This window comes from Borostomias antarcticus (assembly GCF_949987555.1).
Source record: "Borostomias antarcticus genome assembly, chromosome: 6".
Lineage (NCBI taxonomy): Eukaryota > Metazoa > Chordata > Actinopteri > Stomiiformes > Stomiidae > Borostomias > Borostomias antarcticus.
Window position 1 is genome coordinate 17,908,437 of NC_140239.1, and position 24,213 is coordinate 17,932,649.

Sequence of the window (24,213 nt, forward strand, 5' to 3'; positions counted from 1 at the left end):
CTGCCCCTCTAACTGAGGCATGTCCCCCAAACGACTCCTGTTTTAATCAACCCAGGCTGCCTGGTTCTGGAGGTGCGGTAGCTGGCATTTTTAATAACAACTATAAATGTTCCCCTGTCACTCTTAATACTTGTAATTTTTTGAGTCTCTGGGTTTTCTTTTAAATGCCCTGCATCCCGATACTGTGTGTTTTAGTCTACATGGCGCTAAGGCTAACACTGGTTTTATTTAAGAATTTTCTGAGCTTCTTTATTTATTTTGGCCAAATTTGATAAGAGTTCCTATCCTTGGTGATTTTAATATACATGTTTATTGCCACTCCCATGTCTTGTTTTACTGCAGATTTTTACTCTTTGAGTATTTCAATCAGGAACAATCTGTTAAAAATCCAACTAATATAAATATAATAAGGGGCTAGCTCTTGACCTTGTGCTGTCTTATGCAGTAATAATATTGTATATTTTGTATTATTTATAGATTTTGATGTCTCTGATCACAAGCCAGTAATTTTCCCTCCCTTGCTCCCGCTTTCTGCTGATAAGCTACTACTGTATCTACAGTACTGTACCTATATCCACTCTCAGCCTTTTAATTACAAATCAGTGAGCAGTTTTAGCAAAACAAAATCTTAGCCGCTTCTGCCAGTAATGACCTTAATCAGAAAGGTCTCTCTCTCAGTGGTCTACTAGATCATTTTAATAGAACATATCACACTATCCTTGATGACATCACCCCTTATCAAGATTAAACAAGCGAAACATATCCCCCTCCCCTGGCTTAATGACCTCACCAGTAGTTTAAAGAGAGCTTGAGAAAAACAGACTCAAGGTAAATGGTAAAGGCACTGCACTTATATACTGTATACTGGAGGTATCTCTTGATATCCTTGATGTTAGCCTATCAGCATGCAAGGTATTCATATTTTTCCAATTTGATTGCTAGTAGCTGCCACAAACCCAGAGAGCTGCTTCCAGGTCACAGGTCTAACACAACAACTAGTCGAGAAAGGCCAGGACTGCTTTGCAGCTGGTATTTCATTGATAGTGTTAAATAGAAGTGTTTGGTGATCAAAACAAATATGGGACGCCAATGAATCTAAACATCTCCAGCTTTGAAGTCAATGGATATAATATGATAACCCAATAGGAAGCATACTTTGTGACGATTTTTTTGTCAGAGCATCAACGGACACCAGTAACCACTCTGAGTTTCCCGTCTTTGAAAACTAGTGTATGGTGTTTTTAAGCGTTTTTCTATATGCACCTATTGATCCATTGTGTGTGTTAGCGGCGACAGGTCTCGAGAGTTTGACGAAACTTTAATATGGGCCATTGTATATGATCATAAATAACCTTATAACATGACTTATAATTCTAAATACCGGTCCTATCCATCAAGAACAAATTCTTATTTACAATGGTGGCCTGGAAAAGCACATTTATTGTACTTTTTCAAACATTTTACTGGCCCCGTTGACTTCCATTGTAGCCGAGTGCGTGGAAGTGTGCGTCTACAGAACAATACAGAGATCAGGGGAATTATAGTCTTGATGTGTCAGGTTCAAATAAGACCGACCCAGAATAGGTCTTAAAGTCCAAAAGAGTAAACCTATCCTTTAATTGTAGGCTAACAAACTGTGTTGTGGACATTTCAAATCTAGTCCATTGTAAATGTGTCTGTGTTGTTCATCACAATGAAACAAGGCTTGTTCGTGAATAATTATAAACCATCAAGTGGTGTTGTCTGCAACAATTGTTTCTCTATAGACTACAGGCTTACAGGTCAAAATAATTATCAGATTTCCCTCATCAGTGGAGACATTTTCTGCAGTCTGCATGTAGTTGTTAACAGTTCAGGTTTAATACCAGTTCCACACCAGGTTGTCAGTCTTGTGTTCTGCTGCCTCTTGATGCCTCCTGGCAGTTCATGTGCAAGGCTTAAAACAAATAAAATATGAAATAATAATTTCATAGTCACTTATCGCCACCATGAGGCTGGCAACAATTGACATGATAAACATCTGTAATAACATATGAAAGGCCCCTCAGCAGCGCTCACTCTGAGACAGGCAGGGGCCACAGCTAGCGCAGATACCTATGCGGGCGTTGAACACTCCAGAACTATCAAATGAATACTGTGAAACACCAGGACATTTCAGTTAGCTGGGGTTAGCCTGGTAACTTTCACATGTACTGTATCATAGAGTCTTATTCAAGATGGTACCTAACACTTTTTTCCAAGATATGCCAACCAACAGTTCTTCCACCAACACGGTAAGCACTGTTGTCCATTGGTGGAACAATACAATCCATGTGAAAGTTAATTGTATGAAACCAGCTGTTTGAAATAAGCCCAAAGCCTAAAGCAGGTCAAAGTATAAGCTGTGGAGGAGTCCATAAACCCTTTGGTTAAACCTCAGGAGGTGAGTGTTGATTGGCTTCATGTTTTTAGGTACCAGTAGTATGATTAATGTTAGTATGGTTAACAAAAAGGAAAAAGAAACAGGAACTATACTCTAGTACCACACAAATAACAAGCGGTGCACCTCGAAAGCGTAAGTTTACACGGTACCAGCCGGCATGCTTGTCTCCCTGCAGAAAGAGCCCTGGGGTTAATGCATGGGGGCTCATGGCGGGTGGGTCAGTGAAGCAGGGAAGGACTACATATGGCGGAGACAGTCCGGTTGGGAGCATGGCAGTATGATCAGGATCTAGATTGGCTATTTACCCCGCTCGCTGGCTGCCATCGATGATTTTTTTAAATGAAGGGAGGAGACAGACAAACACAAAAAGCAGACATAAGCAGAAGAGAAGACATTGAATATAAATAGGAAGAAGAAGAAGAAGATAGAAATGTTTAGATGTCAGCTATGAGTGAGAGACAAGGGCATGCAGTTAAAAAGGGAGGTTTTAAAGAATGGATATGGGATTTTTGGCGCACCTTCTTTGGTGGAACCTTAGTCAGTAATACTGCTCAGAGCACATGATGTTTTGATTATCTAAATACGATTAGGCAGGTGAAGGATATGTATGGGTAAGGGTAGATTTAGATTTTGCATTTTAATCATAGATACAGAAGATAATAAAAAAACATAACTGAAAGTGCATCATAAGATGTGACGTGTGTTGAACTGTGTGTGTGTGTGTGTGTGTGTGTGTGTGTGTGTGTGTGTGCTTGAAAACCGGCATTGCGATTTCTTGAAAAACAAAGGAGACATGTTGAACAAATGCCTCGCCGTATCTTTCATGCCTACCACTTTAAAATTGACATTTGCAAGGGGAAAGTAACAGGAAGTGCATTCCAGGCAGGGTTGTGATTGGTCGATGTGGGACCCTCTGGATCTTCTGACTGGTCACATTGATTCTTGTTCCCATAAGGCCTAGCAGCCATGATAACCGCAACAAGATGTTAATATTGACACCACATGGACGTCTGACTCTTGGACTGTAGCGCAAGCAATAAGAACAAACATCAAAATCACATTTCAGATGGAATGTAATTTCATGGTTGTTTTTTTTTAATAGGGCCATTCAAAAGATCGTTTGACACCAACATGTACCAACAGCTTGGCGTGTACCAACACGGAACTACTGGAACAGAGATGGAAAGATAGACAATGCAGAGAAATGGCGAGTCATGTTTCAGGATATTAGCTAGCTGGTTGTAAGAGGGATGGTTCAGGTCAAGCATTGATTGATTTTGCTCTCTGGAAGGATTTTCAAGAGTTACATTTAAATTTTTGTCATTTACAGTAGCATATCCAAAGTGACTTACAATAGCTACATTTGTCTGAGCTACAAGTGAACTGACTGTACTGAATAGGACACACCACACTCACATATCATGCCGCACACAGACATACACACACACACACTCACATACACATTACACACAGACATACACATACACACACTCACATATACATTACACACAGACATACAGTACACATACACACACACTCACATACACATTACACTCTGCTCACTCACTGTATATACACCCTGTCCAACACCCTGTCCAATATTGTCTCCATGATATGCACCACGGCCGAAAGCAAATTCCTAGTATGTTGTAAAACTGCATGGCAATAAAACTAATTCTGATTCTGATTCTGATCCCAGTCATCGTCAGTAAAGCAGCCAGCAGTTACAACACTAGAGAAAGGAAGGAACCCGGCACAGGTAGTTATTTCACCAGAACTATCTAAAAGTACGTATCAAAAAGTATTTAAACACTTTTAAGATGGGCGACGTACAACAGCTGCGATGGGACACTAGTTTTAGAATGTCTGTCTCGTTGTCACTAGTGCCACAATATTTTACATGTTGAAACTTGACAACAACATTTGTAGAACTTTCCAACTTTCCAAACTGGCAGTCATGAGAAACAGTCACATTTTGTTTTAAAACTGCTTTTGTCTGTTGTATATGAACCTGGCTTTACCTTTGGAGTGGAGTGAAACAAAAGCAGGATAAAAGCATTGTATCAGAACATCTCTTTCCACTTACATGTTCCCTCCTCTGTCACCATCCCAAGACCTTCTGCTTTGTTTTGTCTCTCAAATGCATTCAAATCCAGGACACTAGGGAACAAACGGGAGTCAAGTACGGGGGGGGGCAAACAGGAGTCAAGTACGGGGGGGCAATGTCAATCAGGGTACGTCAAACACTGCAGTGGGTTATCATCGGAGTTGTGTTGTTCGTTTGTCGGTACCTGCATGACTGCATGAGTCCTGATAAGCTCTTGAAAAACCCAGCATCTCTTTTGTCTTTCAGGTAGTTCAACATTTTCTGTGATTGAAAATGAGATAGATAGAAAGTGTGAACAGATTGACCTCTGATCGGATCAACACCCCTGTTTTCATATTGTAGTGAGACTGGTACTGTGATGATTTTGAAGTGCGCTCTTAGAACAGATTTGTTAAAAACAACAAGTGCTATATTAGTTTAATTAAGTACAATATAACACCTGTTGTTTTAATTATTTTAACTAAGGACAATATAACAAAGCATGTGGTTTTTAACATCTATTGTGAGAGTGTGTATATCTAGATGTGTGTACGTGTGTGTGTATGTGTGTGTGTGACCTGCTGGACTAGCACGTTGCCTCCATTAAGGATGGAGATGCCCAGCTTGAGGGTGCAGGTCACCATGGGACCCAGTCGCCCTGGAAACAAGCCAGCATACCATTAGTAACATCAATAACAATAGTATGTTCAGGTACAATTGTGGCAGTTCTGTTAGATGAAGATCATTGCATCATCATCATCATCATCATCCTCATCATCATCCTCATCATCATCCTTATCATCATCGTCATCATTATCATCCTCATCATCCTCATCCTCATCATTATCATCCTCATCACCTTTACTGGCGCTGATCATCTGCAGCACCATCTCAGCTGCACCGCGGGCATGCAGCCTGGCCTGCTGGTACAGAATCTTCTGCTTCTCCATCTCCTTTTCCTGTGGGCGGACACACACACACACACACACACACACACACACACACACACACACACACACACGCACGTGCAAGCGCGCGCACACATGCACACACATGCGCACACACACACACACACACACACACACACACACACACACACACACACACACACACACACACACACACACACACACACACGGTGGAAAGGTCAGACCAGAGTCAAATACTCCATTGAAATAATGGATTGACTTTCTCTAAATGTCTGCCATCAGTCACAAACATGGGTGAATGGAGGCCTGTGTTACCGCTCAGCTCTCTGAGGATGACTGTCAGGGTGACTATCAGAGTTTGGGTTACATATATTATTCCATCAAACACAGTGCGGCCAGACAGGGACAGACTCCTACCTCAAATGTCTTCTCCTTTCCCTCCTCTTCCTCCTCTTCCTCGTCCTCTGCACAACTCTGGAGAGGAAATAGAAGGATACAGCTAGTGTGACTCTTCAGTTGTGTTTGTTCACGTATGGCATAGTCCCTTTTTCACTTTTTGATTTGACTTTCTGGACAGATTCAATCGATCTTAGTTCAGTACCTTTGCCATCATGTCTGCATACGCAATGTACAACGGATCTTCTTCCAAGTAACTGGAGGCAAGAAAGAATATACTGTAAGCATTGCCAAGTTAACAAAGTAAGGTCATCAGTTCAATAACAACCTAAATCAACATTTGAATATAGAGGACATGCATTTACAGTAACAGAAAACCGTGGTTTTTCTAATAAGCAGATCTGAACGTGCTCGTCTCCGAACCTTCTCTCTGTGAGGGCGTTGTGGCTGAAGTGAAGGATGAGCTGATGGAGAGGGTCCGGCTGCACCTCCGCCGCCTCCTCTTCCTCCTCCTCCACGATCTTCATGGGGGTTTTCTACAGGGGACCCACAGGACTCGGACGTCAGCTCTGCGTCGTCGCTGGTCTCTGCCAGCTCGGCTAACTGAGCGATGTCAGCAGCTCGCCTTTATCTTTTACATTAGTGATTACGCCCACCACTTTAACGAAATTACCCTTTTGAAATTCCAGTTTTTAATCAGCTCAAAATGACAAGAACAACCACACTAAAACCAAGCCAACCGTTTACATTTTGACTGACGCTAACATGCGGATGATGTGTTATGATGCCTTCCTTAATGGAAGTGACAGGACAGGGGGTGTTCAGCGTTGGATGGGAAGACCACCAGGTCAGATACCCATGCATGATGCTATAGTGGGTCAGAAGCAGCAGATGGAATACGGTGGAGTGGACAGTGGAGAGAATGAGGGTTAGTGGTGTCACATCGTTGCTCCTGGACTATCAAAACCAGAGAAACCGCTACTATACTGTAACGTCACTGTACTGTAACTGCAACCGGCCACACACAACATGCATCAAGATTGTTTACTGCAGTGAGTCTTTCCTCAGCTGTTCTGGGCCTGCAATGCCTTTCTACCGCTAACCTGGAACTTTCCTGTCAATCCTCTCTGGATGATCAACAGCATTTAACTAGAAAAAAGAAATAATAATCCAAATAGCTAATAAGACAGAACGTACAGAATGTACAGTATGACTAACTGGTTGAATTATGGTCTCCACACGAAGCCAGCATGCCACCGACGCCACGGTCACTGTCACGTCACGTCACACTGCAGACCGACAGAGACGATACGACACCCACGATGGTTTGGCCCAGCTCGGACATGGAAACAGCTAGATATGGAGGGCCCCTGGGGGCCCCTCTTACCACAGAGGGGGCAGGGGGGCCATAGCCTGTCTTTCTAGAGGCGTGGGCAATGGGGCTGACATTGAGTCTCCTGTGCCTGGCATGCAGACCCTGGCCCCTGAAGGGTCTCCGTTTGGAGGCTTTCACACAGCTAGCGCGGGCGCCGGAGGAGGCGGAGGGGGGCCGAGCCACGGTCCCCTCGCAGGCGCGCTCCCAAGACGGCTCGGCAGGCGCGGGGCTCAAGAAGCATTCGCCCCCGGGGAGGACGGCAGGCAGCACGACGCCAACGCAGGGCGCGACGGGGGGCAAGGCTGAGGCCAAGGCGTGGGTGGAGGCCCGGGTGAGCCCGGTACTTACTGCCATGTCCTGAACTAGCTTCTCCTCAAAGAAGTACTCCTGTGCCTCTATCCAAAGTCTCTGATAGCCAGTGATGAACAGGTTAATAGAGCGATGCCTGGGAGAGGAGGGGGGGGGGGGGGGGAGGGTGGAGAGGGGGAGGCGAAGGGAGGGAGGGAGAAGGAGTGAGAGTGAGAGTTAGGATGGCTTCTGGTGTGTCCAGGAGGGGAGAGGAAGGAGAGATGAGAAGAAGGGGAGAGTAACAGGAAGTGCATTCCAGGCAGGGTTGTGATTGGTCGATATGGGACCCCACTGGGTCTTCTGACTGGTCACCTTTGATAACTCCATGAAGGGACAGAAAACCTGTCTTAATATGAATAATATAATAACCTGGATATTCAGAATCCAAATAGAAGGAAGAACAGTTATAAACCAATGTCTTTACATGAATACATCAATACAAGAACAAGTGAGTTCAAGCCATGTTGTTTACAATCTCATGAAGCTATACACACCATATTTGCGACCTAACAATGACTACTGTATCCGAATGCATAATCAGGGGTGACCATTGGTCGTTTGTTCAGGCTGACCAATCAGAATGAACAGTGCACATTGGAGGCTGGTAGCTGGGTGGGTCCATAGCCTGGGAGGATGGGCGGAGGGGGGGGTTGTGGGGGGGGGTGGGGAGGGGTGTAAAGCATTTGGCCTGTGATCTCACATTACCGTCAGCATGGAGAACAGGCGGTCAAAGCTAGAGGCTTGGAACGCCCTTTCCAGCCAAACGTACCGATAGCCGTTCAGGAAGTAATTATTATTTTTGTATCTGAGGAAGAGTATAGTGTTATGCAGGAAACAACAGAGGGAGAGGAAGGTTAGGGAGCTCACGTGAAGAAAGGTTGGTGTGAGACATAAAAAAACAAAAAAAACATGCCACCCGCATCACCAACTGATACCATATGTTACTGTACGTTTGGTTTGATTGAGTGATCAAACAGCAATCAAACCTTTGCCAACCCTGACTGACTATAAAAACATGTTTCTTTCAATAAAGAGGTGTTTAATGTGGTTTTGTGCGAGAGAGAGAGAGAAGGAGACCTACAGTACGGTTGTACAGTACCTGGGCAGGTTGTAGAGAGGAGCCATGCGGAAGCAGGCGACCACCGCACGTTTACGCTGTTTAGACAGCAGTTTTTGATAAACACACTTCTTATTTCTCAGGGGCAGCTCCGTCTGAAGGAGAAACAACACATCAGACATGTATGTCACTCTCACTTTCAAGGTGTGTGTGTGTGTGTGTGTGAGTGTGTGTGCGTGTGCGTGTTTGTGTGTTGTTACCTGCTCCAGGTGGTACACGGCAGCAGAGATGCCCTGGACTCGGTCCACAGTGAAGTCTGGGCTTGTTGCAGGTTCCTCACTCTTCACCACCACGTCCCTGTACAGGTTCATCTGCCACTGCACTGCGGGGTCCTCAGACTACACACACACACACACACACACACCGCCAGACACACACACACACACACACACACACACACACACACACCGCCAGACACACATACGCACACACACACACACACACACACACGCACACATGCACACACACACACACACACATGCACACACACCGCCAGACACACATACGCACACACACGCACACTCACACACACAGACATACACACACGCGCGCAAAGCAGTTATCATGTACCGTACATACAAAACATGTTATGTAGATTACTCACAAAGCTAGCCAAAATGTATTCCTAACCAACGCACCTTATCTCGAAGATGGAAGTTCTGGCGCAAGTAATCCTTCACCTCATCGTCCGTTTCTTTCTGTTGGAGGGAAATGAGACAAGATGGAGAAAGATGTCCAGTGCATGCACGTCTCCGGCCGATCCCGCCCCTACGTTCCTAAACACACAGCATGTGGGCGGGGGCGGGGCTTCAGCTCACCAGGCTATAGCGGGTCTTGGCCAGGTTGATGAGCTCCTGGTCCCCGGGGGTGCACATGTTCAGCCCGATGGGCAGCATCTTCTTCAGGGCCGCCACGATCAGGGAGGTCTGGACGGAGTACAGCTCGCCGCGCCGCTTCCTGTTCTTCCTCTCATGGTCGCCGCCCGACTGCGGGGGTGAAGGCGGGACGAGTTACTCGACCGGGATCCCCCCCCCCCCTCGAGTTATCTGACAGAATTCCCTCTACAGAGCCGGAGGTCTCTAACAGGCTCCACTGGGCGTCATGGTAATAACTGGCTCTTAGTTGAGCCCTCCTGGATAAATGATGGTTATAGAAAGACGATTCGGTACACGGTGAGTGCCGGGCCGGTCTTTAGCCCCTCAGGGTCTGGACTTGTCAGTCGTCAGGGGATTCTGCTAAGTATTTGAGTCAGAGGGTCGAGTCAGTCGAAGGGAATAGATGCCTTGGCTCTGCTGAAGTGCACAGACAATATATTTGACTTTTGACAGCAGTCGCTGTGGGGACCAAACTCCGACAGCCGTATGATCAACAACCGACTCGCGTTCACTCCAGGAAACCCTCAGCGTGACAAATTGCTTTTATAAAGTTCTGTGTAGACGTTTCGATTAAAGGGGCGTCGACCAGCAGTCAAGATGATGTATAGCGCGTCTGATATGCATCTCAAACTTGTTCAGTGCGTGAACACAGCATACTCAACACAGAGCGCAGGACACATGCCGTTGAAAGCGGATCCTTTCCTCTGCCTGGTCTATCTCTAGGAAAAGTCGACTACGGTTCAAGGTTATTATAGTTAACGAAAACTAACTAAAAAACGAAAACTAGGTGTGAAAGAACATTTTAGTTAACTGAAATAAAAATAAAAACTAGACTTTACAAAAAAACAATAACTAAGTAAAACTGTATTGTGTGTTTACAAGACTAACTAAAATAAACTAAAATTATTGAGAAAATGTCCTTAGTTTTAGTCTTTTTCATTTCATACATAAGCCTACTATTTTGGGTGGATATTAAATCTATCCTCCATTTCTTTTTGCTGTGTCCCTGCGCAGAAGTAACCTGACGTGCGCCAGATGGTTTGTTTCACACGGAGTGAAACAACATGAGCTTGTTAGATCAGGATGGTCTCACGAGGCTAGCGCAGAAGAAAAAAAAACTAAAACTAATACTGAAACTAATAAAAACTAAACTAAAACTAAGCAATTTCAAAAAATAAAAAATAAACTAAACTAGCAAACCTTCTTTAAAACTAATCAAAACTAAACTGAAATTGAAAACAAAAAGTTAAAACGATATAAAAATAAAAACTAATGAAAACAGCAAAACTATTATAACCTTGCTACGGTTAGAGAAGCTTGACGTCGTCCTCTGGGGTGACGTTTAGGGTAAGCCTTTCTAAAAGGGCTGACAGAGAGAGCAGCAGAGAGGGAGAAAACACAGGCTAGGGCTGCTGAGAGACCAAATACAGTACGTCTCCCTCAAACCCCTGGTGGATTACTCCAGACCAGATTTCAGGAGGGATAAAGGGCAGCCATTTCTCCAGGGGGAGAGCGCTGCTGGCCATGCTGACTCACTTAACTCACAGCTGGTCAGCCAAAGACACTGGCATAGACAGAGATATTGGCGATAGCATCTACAGTAGTTTACAGAGCTAAACACTCGCTTGGCTTTACCTTGGAGTTGCTGTTTCCCATTAGGAAGGCCAGGTTGTTAATTTCATTCTGAACCACAAAGTTCTTCTCTTCTCTTTTGAAGTTCTGTAAGCGTTAAGGAACGAGAGCACAGAGAGAGAGAGAGGGAACACATCTTTAAAACAGCTCAAGCAGGGAAATCTCCTTCACTGAAAACTACTGTATGTGGTGAGTATTTCTTTGCTGACAGGACAGCCTTACGTGTGACTTGCACCAGAGGATGAAGATCTCCGCTACCATCTTGAAGAGCTCGTTAGAATCCGCATCTGGCTGCTTTAGCCATCTAGACCTGGGCGGGGGAACACACAGACACACTGTCTCATCTGCCTGGAAAATTACCCCCCCTGGATCTCCTTGTTGTGTTAGGAGGAGTCACTGTAGATTAATATGAGTTTGTGATGCACTATCCGGTAGTGACAATTGGTGTTAGCCTAGCCTAGCCTAGAATAGCCTAGCCTACTGTACCTGTTGATATCCACGTAGCCGATGAGCATGGGGTAGAAGGCGTAGAGGTCTCTGCAGAGCACGGCGAACTCATCCAGGATGAGGAGCTCCGCCTCCTGGGTGTCCGCCTTACTGTCGGCCTTCAGCAGCTCCTCCTCAGCCACCACCTGGGCGCACGGTGATGACATCATCACGCTGGCGTACTGTCGCTTGTTTGGTGTTGAGCAATATTATGCGAGACGCAGGCTACAGTGTGTCACGTAAGAGCCATATCCTCTCACCTTCACCGTCTTCTTCTTCAGTTTCTCCAGCGTAGGCAGGAAGTGGCTGTTCAGGAGGTCGGCGGCAGCTTTGCTGATGATTGGCTGAGAGTAAACTGCAGTGACAAGAGGAATAGAAAAACATCTCACAGGGAAACTGCAACAAACGTCCCACAGAGTTGTGACAAACGCAGGAGAGACTGACAAAAACCGATGAACCTCATGCTAAAACACATAAATCACTTTGGGGTTAGCTTGACCTCTAACCCCTTGTGTAGCCCACGAAGTACCGCCTAGGCTCTGAAATGCAACCAGACTGAGAGGCATCCATCCATCCATCCATCCATCCATCCATCCATCCCTCCCTCCCTCCCTCCCTCCCTCCCTCCCTCCCTCCCTCCATCCCTCCATCCATCCATCCATCCATCCATCCATCCATCCATCCATCCATCCATCCATCCATCCATCCGGTCAGCCTGTCAGCCTGTCGGCCTGCTAACCTGCCAGTCTCTTCATCCAGGAGGCCTCGTCGATGCCCAGGTTGTTGTTGAGGATCTTGAGGATGTTCCCCAGGATGATGCTGAGGTGGGCGGAGGTGACGGTGGTGCTGCAGAGGGCGTCAGGGGCGGAGTTCTCCGAACCTTTCTCCCACCAGTTGGACAGGTAGTTGCACAGCATGGGCAGGATCACCTCGATCACCTGCGGGGAGGAAGGTGTCCAGCAGCGCTAGATAATGTGTTCATAACGACTTATTTCCAGCAGTGTTGATGCAACTATTACTGCCCTCCACAGAATGTTGCTACATACTTCACGTCCGGATGTAAACAAGCCGGATTGCCAGAGTGCTCCAAATCCCCCCAATGCGATAAAAACCCGCCCAAATATTATATATTTATTTAGTATAATATATATCATAATACATGTTAAGAAAAATACCTTTCAGCTCAAATACCGAAAATAATAACTAATGTGGTAAATCCGCAACACAAGCCTACACCAGCGTAAGGTGAATTGAGCAGTGTGCAGGCCACCTCCTTCAATTTACATTATACCTTTCCTGGCCTTACGCATCTGCACCACTCTCACACAGCCCAAGAGCCAAGAGGCAAACCTTTTCATTTTTTCTAAACATAGAATTCATCCATAAATCCATCCATCCATTGCTCAATAGGTGAATAGGCCTACATCATACTGTGCCAATGTGTTCTTATTTTTCCAGTGTTATCAGTGATATGCTTTCTATTTGATAATACCGATAGGCTACAGCCGCATTTGGTGTCACACACACACACGAGCGCCATCTAGTGGTCAGTATGTGTCAGTAACAGCCTCCCATTCTAAAGACTGTGGGGGCATTTCACCCACTCCAAGGCGATGCTGGTAAGTTTCAAATGCTTGGCGCTTCTAGTGTTAAATGTGACTCAGTTCGACTGGTCTGTCACGATTGCTGTGGGCTTTCTGCACTTCTGTCGCCTCCACCCCCTCACCAGAGAGCTTCTGGTCTGGAAAGCTCCATCATTGCAGTTAGTCAGAAAAGATTGCAATACTAGTGATCATCAATGTAAGCTCTCTTTTGAGAAATATAATTTTTAATCTCAGTGGGACCAACATGGTGATGATTAAATAAAGGGTAGATCAATAATACATTTAAAAAATAACAAAGAATTAGGGATGCACCGATCTGAAAATTTTGGCCGATACCAATTAACATTGCTATTATGGCCATTAACCAATATTTACCAATGTCGATATGATCTGTATAAAAACAAGTTTCTGTGATGATCAAATATATATACTGAAAAACACATGGAAACACTGTCTCTATTTAGAAAACCTTTGGAAAAGCCGATAAATCATAGATTTACCGAATTGTTTCCTCTCAACAACAACAACACACAACAGCAGCTAGACAGAAATAATGATCTGCTGTTCACACCGGCCCTGTTTTGCACATCGGACCGATAACGATATATTAAAAAATGACTAACATCGGCCGATACCGATATGACAGCCAATATATCGTACATCCCTAAAAAAAAGACATGACTATCCCCTCCCAGGCCTGCTGACCTGAGGCATCTCTGTGTAGCGTGCGCCGGACTCTGAGACGTCGCTGATGTCCTTCAGCAGGCCGGGAAGACCGGGCAAGTCTGGACACATCTCCTCCACTGTGTCCGGCATACTGAGGACTGGACAGGACAGGACAACATCCATCGGTCACTAGCAGACACACTAGTAATACACTCTAAAAGCTGCTATATACAGTAGAACCATATTAAGAACCCTCTGAAAAAGGTTCCAAAGAGAAGCCTTTTCAGCTCCAAAAGGTGCTGTTTGGAAACCACAGCTGCGGGCTGTGAAGATTGTGATTATGTGATTGTTGTACTGTGATGTACATTACTGTGTAGGGTGTGTCAATGGTGTACTGTAACTGCGTGCTGACTTACTGGCTCTCTCTCGAGGGGTCTTGGTGTTGAAGACGGAGAGGGGGTTGTGGGCGTTGAGCTGGGGCTCCAGGAAGGCCACGGGCATGGCCCCCACCAGGATGGCCAGACACTTGCCAAGGGCTGGAAGATGCCTGGAGAGCACGCACGCACACACACACACACACACACACACACACACACACACACACACACACACACACACACACACACACACAGGGATCCATACGGTGTTTACAAAAAAAGATGACTTCATACAGTTGTAAGTGTTGCCGTGTCACGACGGAGTTACCTCTCCACAAAGATGTACTTCCCGGTCCCGAGCGCGTAGAGGCAGGTCAGGATACGATAGCAGGACAGCTGGACATCATCCACTGAAACACACACACACAGGTAAAGGTCATATTTATTATCTCACAAAGAGAAAATTGTTATGCAGCCAGACATGAAGCAAACAAGCAATACACAATGACATAACTAGGAATTAAATAAATGCATATTAAGTTCAGAGGTGCTGGGTGGTAAATATTGCACTGATCTGTATTACAAACAATATCGTCAGTCAGTGCTCCAGTCCTGCACTCCAAAACTGGGTGTCACTACTCAATTAGTCGTTATTGAAGGCAGGAAGTGTTTGAAAGGGAGAGAGAGCAGCCAGGACTCACACAGCAGGTCCGCCTCAAACTGGTGCTGGGTGATGTGCTCAAACAGGCCTGTGAGGATGGGCAGCAGGGCGGCCGTCATGTAGTTGAAGCTCTGGGTCATGCCCTTCATCTGGGCGCGCGACTGGGTGAACTTCCCCAGTTTGAGCGTCTCCAGGGTCTTCTCCAGGTCCTCCGCCGCGTTCTCAAAGAGCGTGCGCACGCCCGCCCTCACCAGCTCCGAGCCGGACTTCATCAGCGTTCTGTTGGAGGGAAGGAGGGACACAGGCTGTCGTGTCTTTTCAATGCTTAAAAAAAGTCCTCAACTTCCATATTACCTCAACTTCCATATTATTATATTTTCTCAACCTCAACTTCCATATTATTATATTTTGAACTCTCGTCATCACCGGACATGCTTTTAACAGTGTCTCCCTCACCCTTTCTTATTCAGTACAGACAAGCTTTATGTGCGGAAAAAAACACTGGATTTGGAAAGGAAGTGCACGGTGTCTCATTTAGATACCCACCTCAAGTCCAGCGAGTGAGCTAGGATGTCTAGACAGCTAACCATGATGGCAGAATCAGTTCCTGTAGGGTAAACACATAGATACAGGGATTACCGAGCATGTTACAGACTCCAGGGGCCTCATTTATCAAAGAGCGTGTAAATTCAGGTGTAAAAGAGGGCGTACGACGAAAACGCGGAAAATGCACAATGTAGCGTACGACGAGAATATTTACACGCTTTTCGGATCTATCAAAAATGTCGTATGCCCTTTTCTGCACGGTAAATCCGAGACGGGCGGGGAAGGGAGCGTACGCGCACGCGCCCCGTGTTCCGCCCCCTCCACGCCCTAATCCAACCATATATGGTCACAACCATGAGTGGACAAACGTGGTTTCCCGGAAGGAACCGGCTTAAAAAGGTAGCGTGGAGCACCCAGGCGGGACAATGAAACATGGAACGAAGAGCAAAGAAGAGGAACTTTTCGGAGACGGAGGTGCATGTGCTAGTTGGTGAGGTCCACGTGAGGAAGGCAATCCTCTTCGGAAGGTATAAATCGCCTACGTTTGTCTGTTTGCTCCTACAGCTTAGTAGCCTACTTTAGCTACGTGTTGTGCATCTAGGATTGGGCATACACGGACATAGCCTACTGTAACATGTGGCTGCGAGTGAAGCAAACATTCTGTGGTAGGCTATGATTAAATTAGGACCAAAAACAGGGAACAATAACGCAGATGACCACTTCATAATGTTAGAACACATTAAACATTTTCCCCTCTGGGAAATTAAGACTCATCTAAATCACCCGGTAAATCACAGCATTTATTTGACTGCCAACAGAAAAACATATCAAATGAATATGGCTGCACAATGAAATGTTTAATGCATAATCAAGTTCACAGACAAACTCAAAGAAAATGATTGAAATTGTTTCTCCAGACTCTGACGTGGGGTGGGACTCAGAGGAGGGGGAGTCTGCAGTGGTCCTGGACCTGACGGTCGTGCCCCCGCGAGTTGCAGCCTCCACCTCCAGCGCGCCGACTTCCACCTTCTTATCAGCTTTGAATATATATCTTGGCAAACATAACACGGGATGATGTACAAGGAGGGGACAGATACCTAGTGAAAGTACTATTGGTTGCTAGTAAAAAGACAATAACGAGGGCTTGGTATAAGGTGGAACCCCCAACCAAGGTGCAGTGGCTGGGTGTTGTGGAGGAGATGTATGTTAGGGAGAGGTTCACGCATGCATTGAGGATGCATGAAGGAAAGTTTGAAGGGAGATGGGAAATATGGATGGATTATAGAAGGAAGTGTGATGATACCACTAATATTAAAATTGTCATATTTGAGTAAGAAAAAAAAGCTGCATGGATGGAAGTACCCATAAGCTGTTATTGTAAGTTTTTATGTTTTATTGTATTGTCGTTGTATGGATGGAAAATGCTAATAAAGATTAAAGTAAATAAGACAAAGAATATGTATCTTGGCTATGCACACACCAATAAGCCAGCCGTCACGCGCAGCGCCTGCCTCCAGTCTAGCCCTACCCTGCTGTGCGCCAGGATGAATGAGTCATGCGTGGAGCCAGGCCACCGTGCCACTACACTTGTGATGAGCATGTCACATATGATTTGGGTATTTCTAGTGTGCACATTTTAGCGATTCACATAGACGTATTCATTCACTGATGGTGCCCTTATGTGGGTGCAGTCGCCATCGCCGTCACCTCTTTGGAGTTCTATCTCGGGCCAGTAGGCCGAGTAGCGCCGGATTCATTTAGGCTCGCATTACGCACAGGAGGACTGTCATTTATATGCTTACCAAAGAGCAAACAGGTCCACATGATCACATATTAATGACAATCTAATTGGTCAATTATTGCCGTTTGATGGAGTGCCTGCATTAGGTGTGTGACATATAGCGCGGAAAGGTTTGGGACAGCGCATAGGTTCCGTTTGGGGAACAAATCCATATCGGACCATGAATGAGCCGGTTAGAGGACACGTCTAATCTAGCATTGCGATATATATTGGTGCTGAATTGGGCTATTAGCCTACATGATTGTGCGTTCATGAACTGTCGCTCTTATTCTCTCCGTCAAACATAGTAATTCACCGACGCACCACCTGCGTCGCCAGTTCCCCCTGTGTTCAAGAAGGGCGTAGAACACCGTGTAAATCGGTACGCCAACTGGAGAGGTGTCCTACAAAAGCGCGGAGAAAGGCGACTAAATTTTCGCCCTTACGGCTTGATAAATCGCAATGTGGGGGGGGCAAATGGCGTACGCCTGAACTCGCGAAAAAGACCGTGTAAAAGAAGGCGTACCTCAATGATAAATGAGGCCCCAGAGCTTCTCCTCACAAAAGGGGCACTGTGGCCCACGGGTAGAGAGAGAGAGAGAGAGAGAGAGAGAGAGAGAGAGAGAGAGAGAGAGAGAGAGGGGGCCCGGCTTACCAAACAGGGAGATCCTGTGTCGGACAAGCGCTGCTAGCTTACAGAACAGGCTGTGAAGATGAGAGGAAGGGAGAAGGAAAAGGATGAAATGAACACAGAGCAGTGGAGGGATAGAGAGAATAGAAAAAGAGAAAAAAAAGTTCCACTCAAAGCAGAGTGGAGGATTGCATGTCCATTATCCAGTTTGAAATGAAACTCCTATCCTTCCCATGCCAGTTTGAGTAGCTCAACACCAAGATGGAGGCCTGAGACCTACAGTATCAATGTTGAACAGACTGTGCTGAGGAACTTCTCTGGTACCTGGTGAGCATCTCCTTCTCCTTGCTGGAGGCACAGCCGCTGCTGCTCAGGTTCTTACTGGGCGTAGACAGGAAGTAGAGGCAGTGGTTCTTGAAGTACTGGTCGATCAGAGGGAGCAGAACCTTGGCGAAGAACTTGATTTCCTGGTCGTGAGGTGACTTGTCTGTCTTCCCACTAGTAGCCATAGCCTCTGGAATTAATTAGGTCCCAAGATGAGTGGAATAGACCCAGTAGACCCACATCTTATGAATTCACCTTACTTATCGATTGTGCTCGGCCTGCTTGCTATATCTAGACGACTAGGCCTCTCCCCCACTAAGGGACATGTCATGGTTTTAGATAGACAGATACTTTATCACCCTAGGGGGGGAATTTGGTGTTTCAGCAGTGGAAACATTTTAATCAAAGGTGGATTCTGTGTGGATGTGAGCCAACACTTGACCACTCACCCAGGTGAGCGATGAACTCCTGGGCCGAGTCCACATACTTCAGCAGAGTCTTCAGGAACTTGTAGGCAAACCTCTTCTCCATGAAGGACGAGTCCTGCTCCATGCCCTTCAGCTCTCTACAGCAGGGGAGGATAGATGTTTCATGATTTTTACCTTCTATATTAGTGCCATGACTTTACCAGGGCAATTACCACATAATTATCAAACATGAGTAATAACTACATTACTAGAAAGTAAATCCATTATAAGCCATAATAACTCTTGAAATCCATTAGAAGCTGTGAGAAACTCTTAAAATCCATTAGAAGCTGTGAGCCCATCTTACCTGCTGATGGTGTAGCCGTTGGTCTGCAGGAACTTGATGAGCTCCTGGGCCTTGTCTCTGTCCCTATACTTCTCCTTGGCAGTCAGGGTGTCGTAGGGCACCAGCAACGGGTGGGTTCCTCCCCCTGAGACAGACAGACAGACAGACAGACAGACAGACAGACAGACAGACAGACAGACAGACAGACAGACAGACAGACAGACAGACAGACAGACAGACAGACAGACAGAGAAGAGCTGGAGCATCTGAAGTGTGTGACCAGATCTGTGATAATTACTTTTTAAAAAGGAAGGAAGGAAGAAAGGAGGGAGGGAAGGAAGGACGAAAGGAAGGAGGAAGGAAGGAAGGAGATAAAGTAAGCGTGGCTTGACTGAGGATGTGCAGTAGAGCTCATAGTTTGCACCTTTGCCAGTCAGCTCAGTCTTCTTCTTCTTGGCCCAGATGTTGTGGTAGTTCTCTGCCACCACCTCCACCATGCCCTGCCAGGAACATCAGAGATGTAAAGTTCAGTTCTGCTTTATGCTTTACGGTACCGGCACGGTATGGTGCTAGTATGACTCCCATGCCTCCACGCTACACTTAATTAGACATTGTCACTTTGCCTATAGGGACAGGCACATTCCATGTGGGCTCAGATCCCCTCCCCCTCACATACACCAGTCCACTTCCGGCTTTAGGCCTGGACCTGGGCCCAGTCCCCCTTCCTCTCCCCCTAACCCGGGTCCGTATCCTTTTCCCACCCCCACCCTACCCCCGACCGGATCGGAGAAATGCACTGAACAGCCTGGCTCCTGCTTGCGTGAGAATTGATCGCTTTGCGGTGCTTATTCCTCATCCAGTTATGGGTGGATGGAAAACTTTCAACTGAATGTTCATATTGTTCTGATAATTGTAGGCTATATAGCAACATAAGAGTGGCAGCTTTGACAACAACCCAAACATGAGCTAATCCCATATCTGTAGGCCTATATTGCTAGCCATGAACGAACTGTTGGATAATGCATATTTGCTGTGCAACGTATCCATTGTCCAGTTGTCAAATCGATTATGCACGCAGTATTATTCTTTTGGTGATTATTCTTTGATATAAATGCAGATAGGCTATATGTGAAGAGGCTATTGCTGGATTCTAATACGCTGTTTATAATGACACAGCCCGACATGAAAGGCGTAGCATACATTCTGTTTTAATGAAGTAATAAAAAGTCTGTAAACTCTGCCTAAAAGCATGTATTTGTTCTCATTGATTAGCTTAAGTATTTAATACGTGTGGGCGTTTTCAATCATAATACTGTATTCTTGATACAAGAATGTTGACACTTCATGTAGCATATTTCAGTAGCAGGCTATTCAACACGTTGAATTAATTAAATATTATTAAATATTCATATACCCTAGGCTTTGAAACTTTCGTAGGCCTATGTTTTCTTGCCTATGTGAATGAATATAGGCCCATAATCTGACTTGCCGTGTTGCTTACAGTAGCTCTGGTCCAGGCAGTCACTGAATGCCCCCCCTGATCAAAAACTGCACGTATGACCCCCTCCCTACCCCAATCCCTGCCTCTATCTGGGCCCAGGCACATTCACGCACACACAGACATACACCAGTGTTTGCCATGTCTCTCCTATGATGTTTTTAGCCTCTCTTACTCTGAAAATTTAATTTAATGTAATTGATTGCTTTATAAATGTTCTTAGCCGGTAGACAAACATACTCCAGGAGCTTGCTCGATCGCCTCGTTGAGAGGGGTCAGGGAAGAATTTTTACAGGTCACTTTTCTGGCCCCTGGATGATACTGTTTTTTTGCTTCCCTCTGGAATATGTAGGGGTGGGTCGTATGCCCACCTCCCTTGTTCTCTGTAAAGCGCATTGTGTTGCCTCTGGGTATGAAATGCGCTATACAAATAAAGCTTTGATTGATTGATTGATTGATTGATTTATGTGCTTTACCTTGCTCAAAACAAAGGGATTCTAATTGATTCCACTGTCACAGAACATTCTGTGGACGCCTGTCGTTTGCCGTGTGCTTTGGGCTAAAGTGACGCAGCTATGGTTAAAGGAGTAATGTGGTATTTAGCATCATAAGCCGTGTTAGAAGGTTATTCACAGTAGGATCATAGAAATATCATGAAAATGTTGTACACTCGAATTATTGCTCATATCCCAGCTGAGTACACAATGAATCTCTATGGACTGTGACATGAGCAAGGGTGCAAAGTCAAGAGTGCACCGTCTGTCAAAATTGTTATATGGACCGTTGTACGGTATTACGACCGTAAATAACCTTATAACAGGGTGTATGATGCTAAATATCAAACTAGTCCTTTAAGTCACAGTGCAGTGTAGGTACTGTAACACGCTCAGAGAGGAGAAGCTGGCCCCACCGACCTGCAGCTCTCTGGACAGAGTCACGTTGAGCAGCTCCAGGGGTACCGGGGCGAACGCGCCCTGCGGAGAGAACACAACACACTCTTCAGTCGAAGAACGCGGCTTTCTCTCCCTCCGACAGAATGTCAATTATGATCAACAGTTATGAACAACAACAGAACAACAACAAGCTCAACAGATGTAACATGTAAGAGCAGTGTGAACGCTCCGTGCACAGCTGAGCGCTTCTTCCTCACCGGAGCCGACTCAGAGATCTTCTTTTGTTTCTCGCTCTCCTTCTGCTGCAGCATGGCCTCCCCCTCCCTGCTGCTCTCAACGCTCCAATCAAGGGCCAGCATGCTCTTCAGGGACTCCTTCACTGGCCAGCGGTACGTCTCTCTCTCCTATAGACACACACACACACACACGCACACGCACACGCACACACACACACACACACACACACACACACACACACACACACACACACACACACACACACACGACTTCCAGTCATAATCTGTCATCACTTATGAGGCGGTTTAAGTCCTCCACATCCTGCGGTGGTACCGCACCTTCTCACTCAGCTCTTTGAAGGGCTTCAGCAGCGGGTGGGTTTTGGCCTGGTCGTCCACAGCGTCCCCGAGCGTCCATCCTGCCGTCAGCTGCCGCAGGAGAACAGGGCGTCGACCCGGCCAGGAGAACAGGAGAACAGGGCGTCGACCCGGCCAGGAGAACAGGAGAACAGGAGAACAGGGCGTCGACCCGGCCAGGAGAACAGGAGAACAGGGCGTCGACCCGGCCGGGGAACAGAGACATGGAACGTTTAACGCATGTACTGTAGCATAAGGTGGTTTATACAACAGCTAGTTCCGACCACGCATTGTGATTGGCTAAGACGCATTCCAAGCCGTGCTATAACCACAATATACCAACGGGCAAATCACCGGTAAACATATCACTACGTTGTCTTTAATATATTGTGAGTAATACACTTATTGAAACTGGAAAGGTTGTTTTTCATAGTTGAAAGCGAGTAGACACTTTGGGACACACTTTTATAAAGTTCATATTAGCCGCTTGCTTGCTCTGTTTCCGTTGTGGACCAGTCCAGCTGTCCAAGTTGCCTATAGCAACGGTAAACAATATGGAACTATTTCGGATTGCGAAGGGCCGAAAGCAACACAATTTAGCGAAATTGAACACTAAACCCTTTTTTTTTTTTTTTCAGATATTTAATGACAGTGCAGTGCTGTTGTATAAAAGCAATAAGACACTCGAGGTCCTGCTTTACTGAGGTTATTGGCACGTCTGTGGTCCGCTTTGCATCGTGCCTGCGGCCGCACCACAGCCATGCCAATAACCAAAGTAAAGCACTCCCTCTCGTGTCTTATTGCTTAATTATACGATTGATTCCACCGAGACAGAACTTGAATGGGGGCGAAACACCGGAGCTAATTGACCAACCTTCTCCGAGGCCCACTTCTCATGGGAATGCTCTGCGTATTTGTTGGCGATGTACTCCAGGTTTTCAGGGAGGGAGATGCTAGAACGAAAAAGAGGAGACGGTTGGAGGGAAAACATTTTTTGAATACGACCCGGACGGACTGATGAGGCCCAGTCGCTCACTTGGCGGTGTTGACGGGTTTGGGGTCGAAGTTGCCGTGGGCGTCCACGGTGGCGTGCTTCTCCAGGGTGGCGCCGCTGGCGTCCACGAAGTCAGGGGGGAGGGCTCCGGCGATGGCGCTCAGACAGCTCATGGCGGTCTTGAAGAGGTCAGGGTCGTATTTCTGTGGAGGGGCAACGGCCACAGAGGGAGGGGAAAGACTTGATGAAACACAGAAGGGGCAATCTGGAAGATCTCTCTCCATTCATCGCTCGTCCTTCACTTTCCTCTGCCTTTCGCTTGCTTAAACATACTGTGCACAGATGTGTCCCCTGACCCAGCTTTCCCTGTCTCGGCGGTTATAAAGAAAGAGAGAGAGTGTAAGTGAGAGAGAGAGAAGGGGAGAGAGAGAGTGAGAGAGAGAGAGAAGGGAAGAGAGAGAGAGAGAGTGTAAGTGAGAGAGAGTGTAAGTGAGAGAGAGAGAAGGGGAGAGAGAGAGTGAGAGAGAGAGAGAGAAGGGAAGAGAGAGAGAGAGAAGGGGAGAGAGAGAGTGAGAGAGAGAGAAGGGGAGAGAGAGAGTGAGAGAGAGAGAGAGAAGGGGAGAGAGAGAGAGAGAGAGAGAGGGTGAGGGGGGGTAGGGGAAACGGCAGAAGGTGGAGATCTGTCACAGACAGATAAATGATACATCTCTCCGAGCTAGCGCCTCAGTAGCGCCATTCCCAGGGCCTTTCAGCGAGCCTTCACATCTCGTATCCATCACGCCCACTCTACAGACTACCAGGAATCTGCATCCCAGTGGAACCCAGACTGAGTCGCAACAGATGCGACGCTGAACCCCTGAAAGGCGTGCTAGGACAGGAGGGTATGACACGGGGGCTTGAAAAAAGAAAAGGAGGCTTTTCTCACAAGGCTTCAGTCTCCATTGTGTTCCCACAACGATGTAATAAAGCACAGTGAGTTGTTGCCCTTGCTTACATGTGCAGGTGCTTCCTGTCAAACGGGATCGTTCATTAGTCTTGTGAACGATCTACCTCGAGTGTATTGGCATTACGGACATTATAGTACATTACTTCAGTTACAGACCAAGACGGCATCCTCGGTGCAGTCAAGCCCCCGGGAGCAGTTCTGGCCTGTGAAGCAATCTGAGCCCAGTGGCCAAGCTCGGTATTGTCACCTGACGCATGTGAGAGCAAAATTGTTTTTCCTCA

The 24,213-nt window shown here is 46.3% G+C and overlaps 1 protein-coding gene across 1 annotated transcript in view; it reads right to left on the reverse strand.

Moving 5' to 3' along the window:
* The window catches only part of ryr3 (ryanodine receptor 3), a gene marked incomplete at both ends in the record, with an annotated part of 126,164 nt that overhangs the window by 13,430 nt on the left and 88,521 nt on the right, over positions 1 to 24,213 (reverse strand). Inside the window, 32 exon segments of the mRNA XM_084440034.1 lie at positions 4,510 to 4,582; positions 4,714 to 4,790; positions 5,087 to 5,166; positions 5,368 to 5,467; positions 5,855 to 5,911; positions 6,039 to 6,090; positions 6,257 to 6,369; positions 7,557 to 7,653; positions 8,656 to 8,768; positions 8,874 to 9,011; positions 9,312 to 9,371; positions 9,492 to 9,659; positions 11,184 to 11,267; positions 11,403 to 11,490; positions 11,667 to 11,812; positions 11,927 to 12,021; positions 12,406 to 12,604; positions 13,976 to 14,094; positions 14,353 to 14,483; positions 14,642 to 14,723; positions 15,015 to 15,253; positions 15,521 to 15,581; positions 17,956 to 18,005; positions 18,256 to 18,445; positions 18,705 to 18,820; positions 19,030 to 19,153; positions 19,433 to 19,508; positions 21,421 to 21,480; positions 21,657 to 21,803; positions 21,975 to 22,064; positions 22,867 to 22,945; positions 23,029 to 23,189. Coding sequence (XP_084296160.1) covers positions 4,510 to 4,582; positions 4,714 to 4,790; positions 5,087 to 5,166; positions 5,368 to 5,467; positions 5,855 to 5,911; positions 6,039 to 6,090; positions 6,257 to 6,369; positions 7,557 to 7,653; positions 8,656 to 8,768; positions 8,874 to 9,011; positions 9,312 to 9,371; positions 9,492 to 9,659; positions 11,184 to 11,267; positions 11,403 to 11,490; positions 11,667 to 11,812; positions 11,927 to 12,021; positions 12,406 to 12,604; positions 13,976 to 14,094; positions 14,353 to 14,483; positions 14,642 to 14,723; positions 15,015 to 15,253; positions 15,521 to 15,581; positions 17,956 to 18,005; positions 18,256 to 18,445; positions 18,705 to 18,820; positions 19,030 to 19,153; positions 19,433 to 19,508; positions 21,421 to 21,480; positions 21,657 to 21,803; positions 21,975 to 22,064; positions 22,867 to 22,945; positions 23,029 to 23,189 — 3,465 coding nt within the window.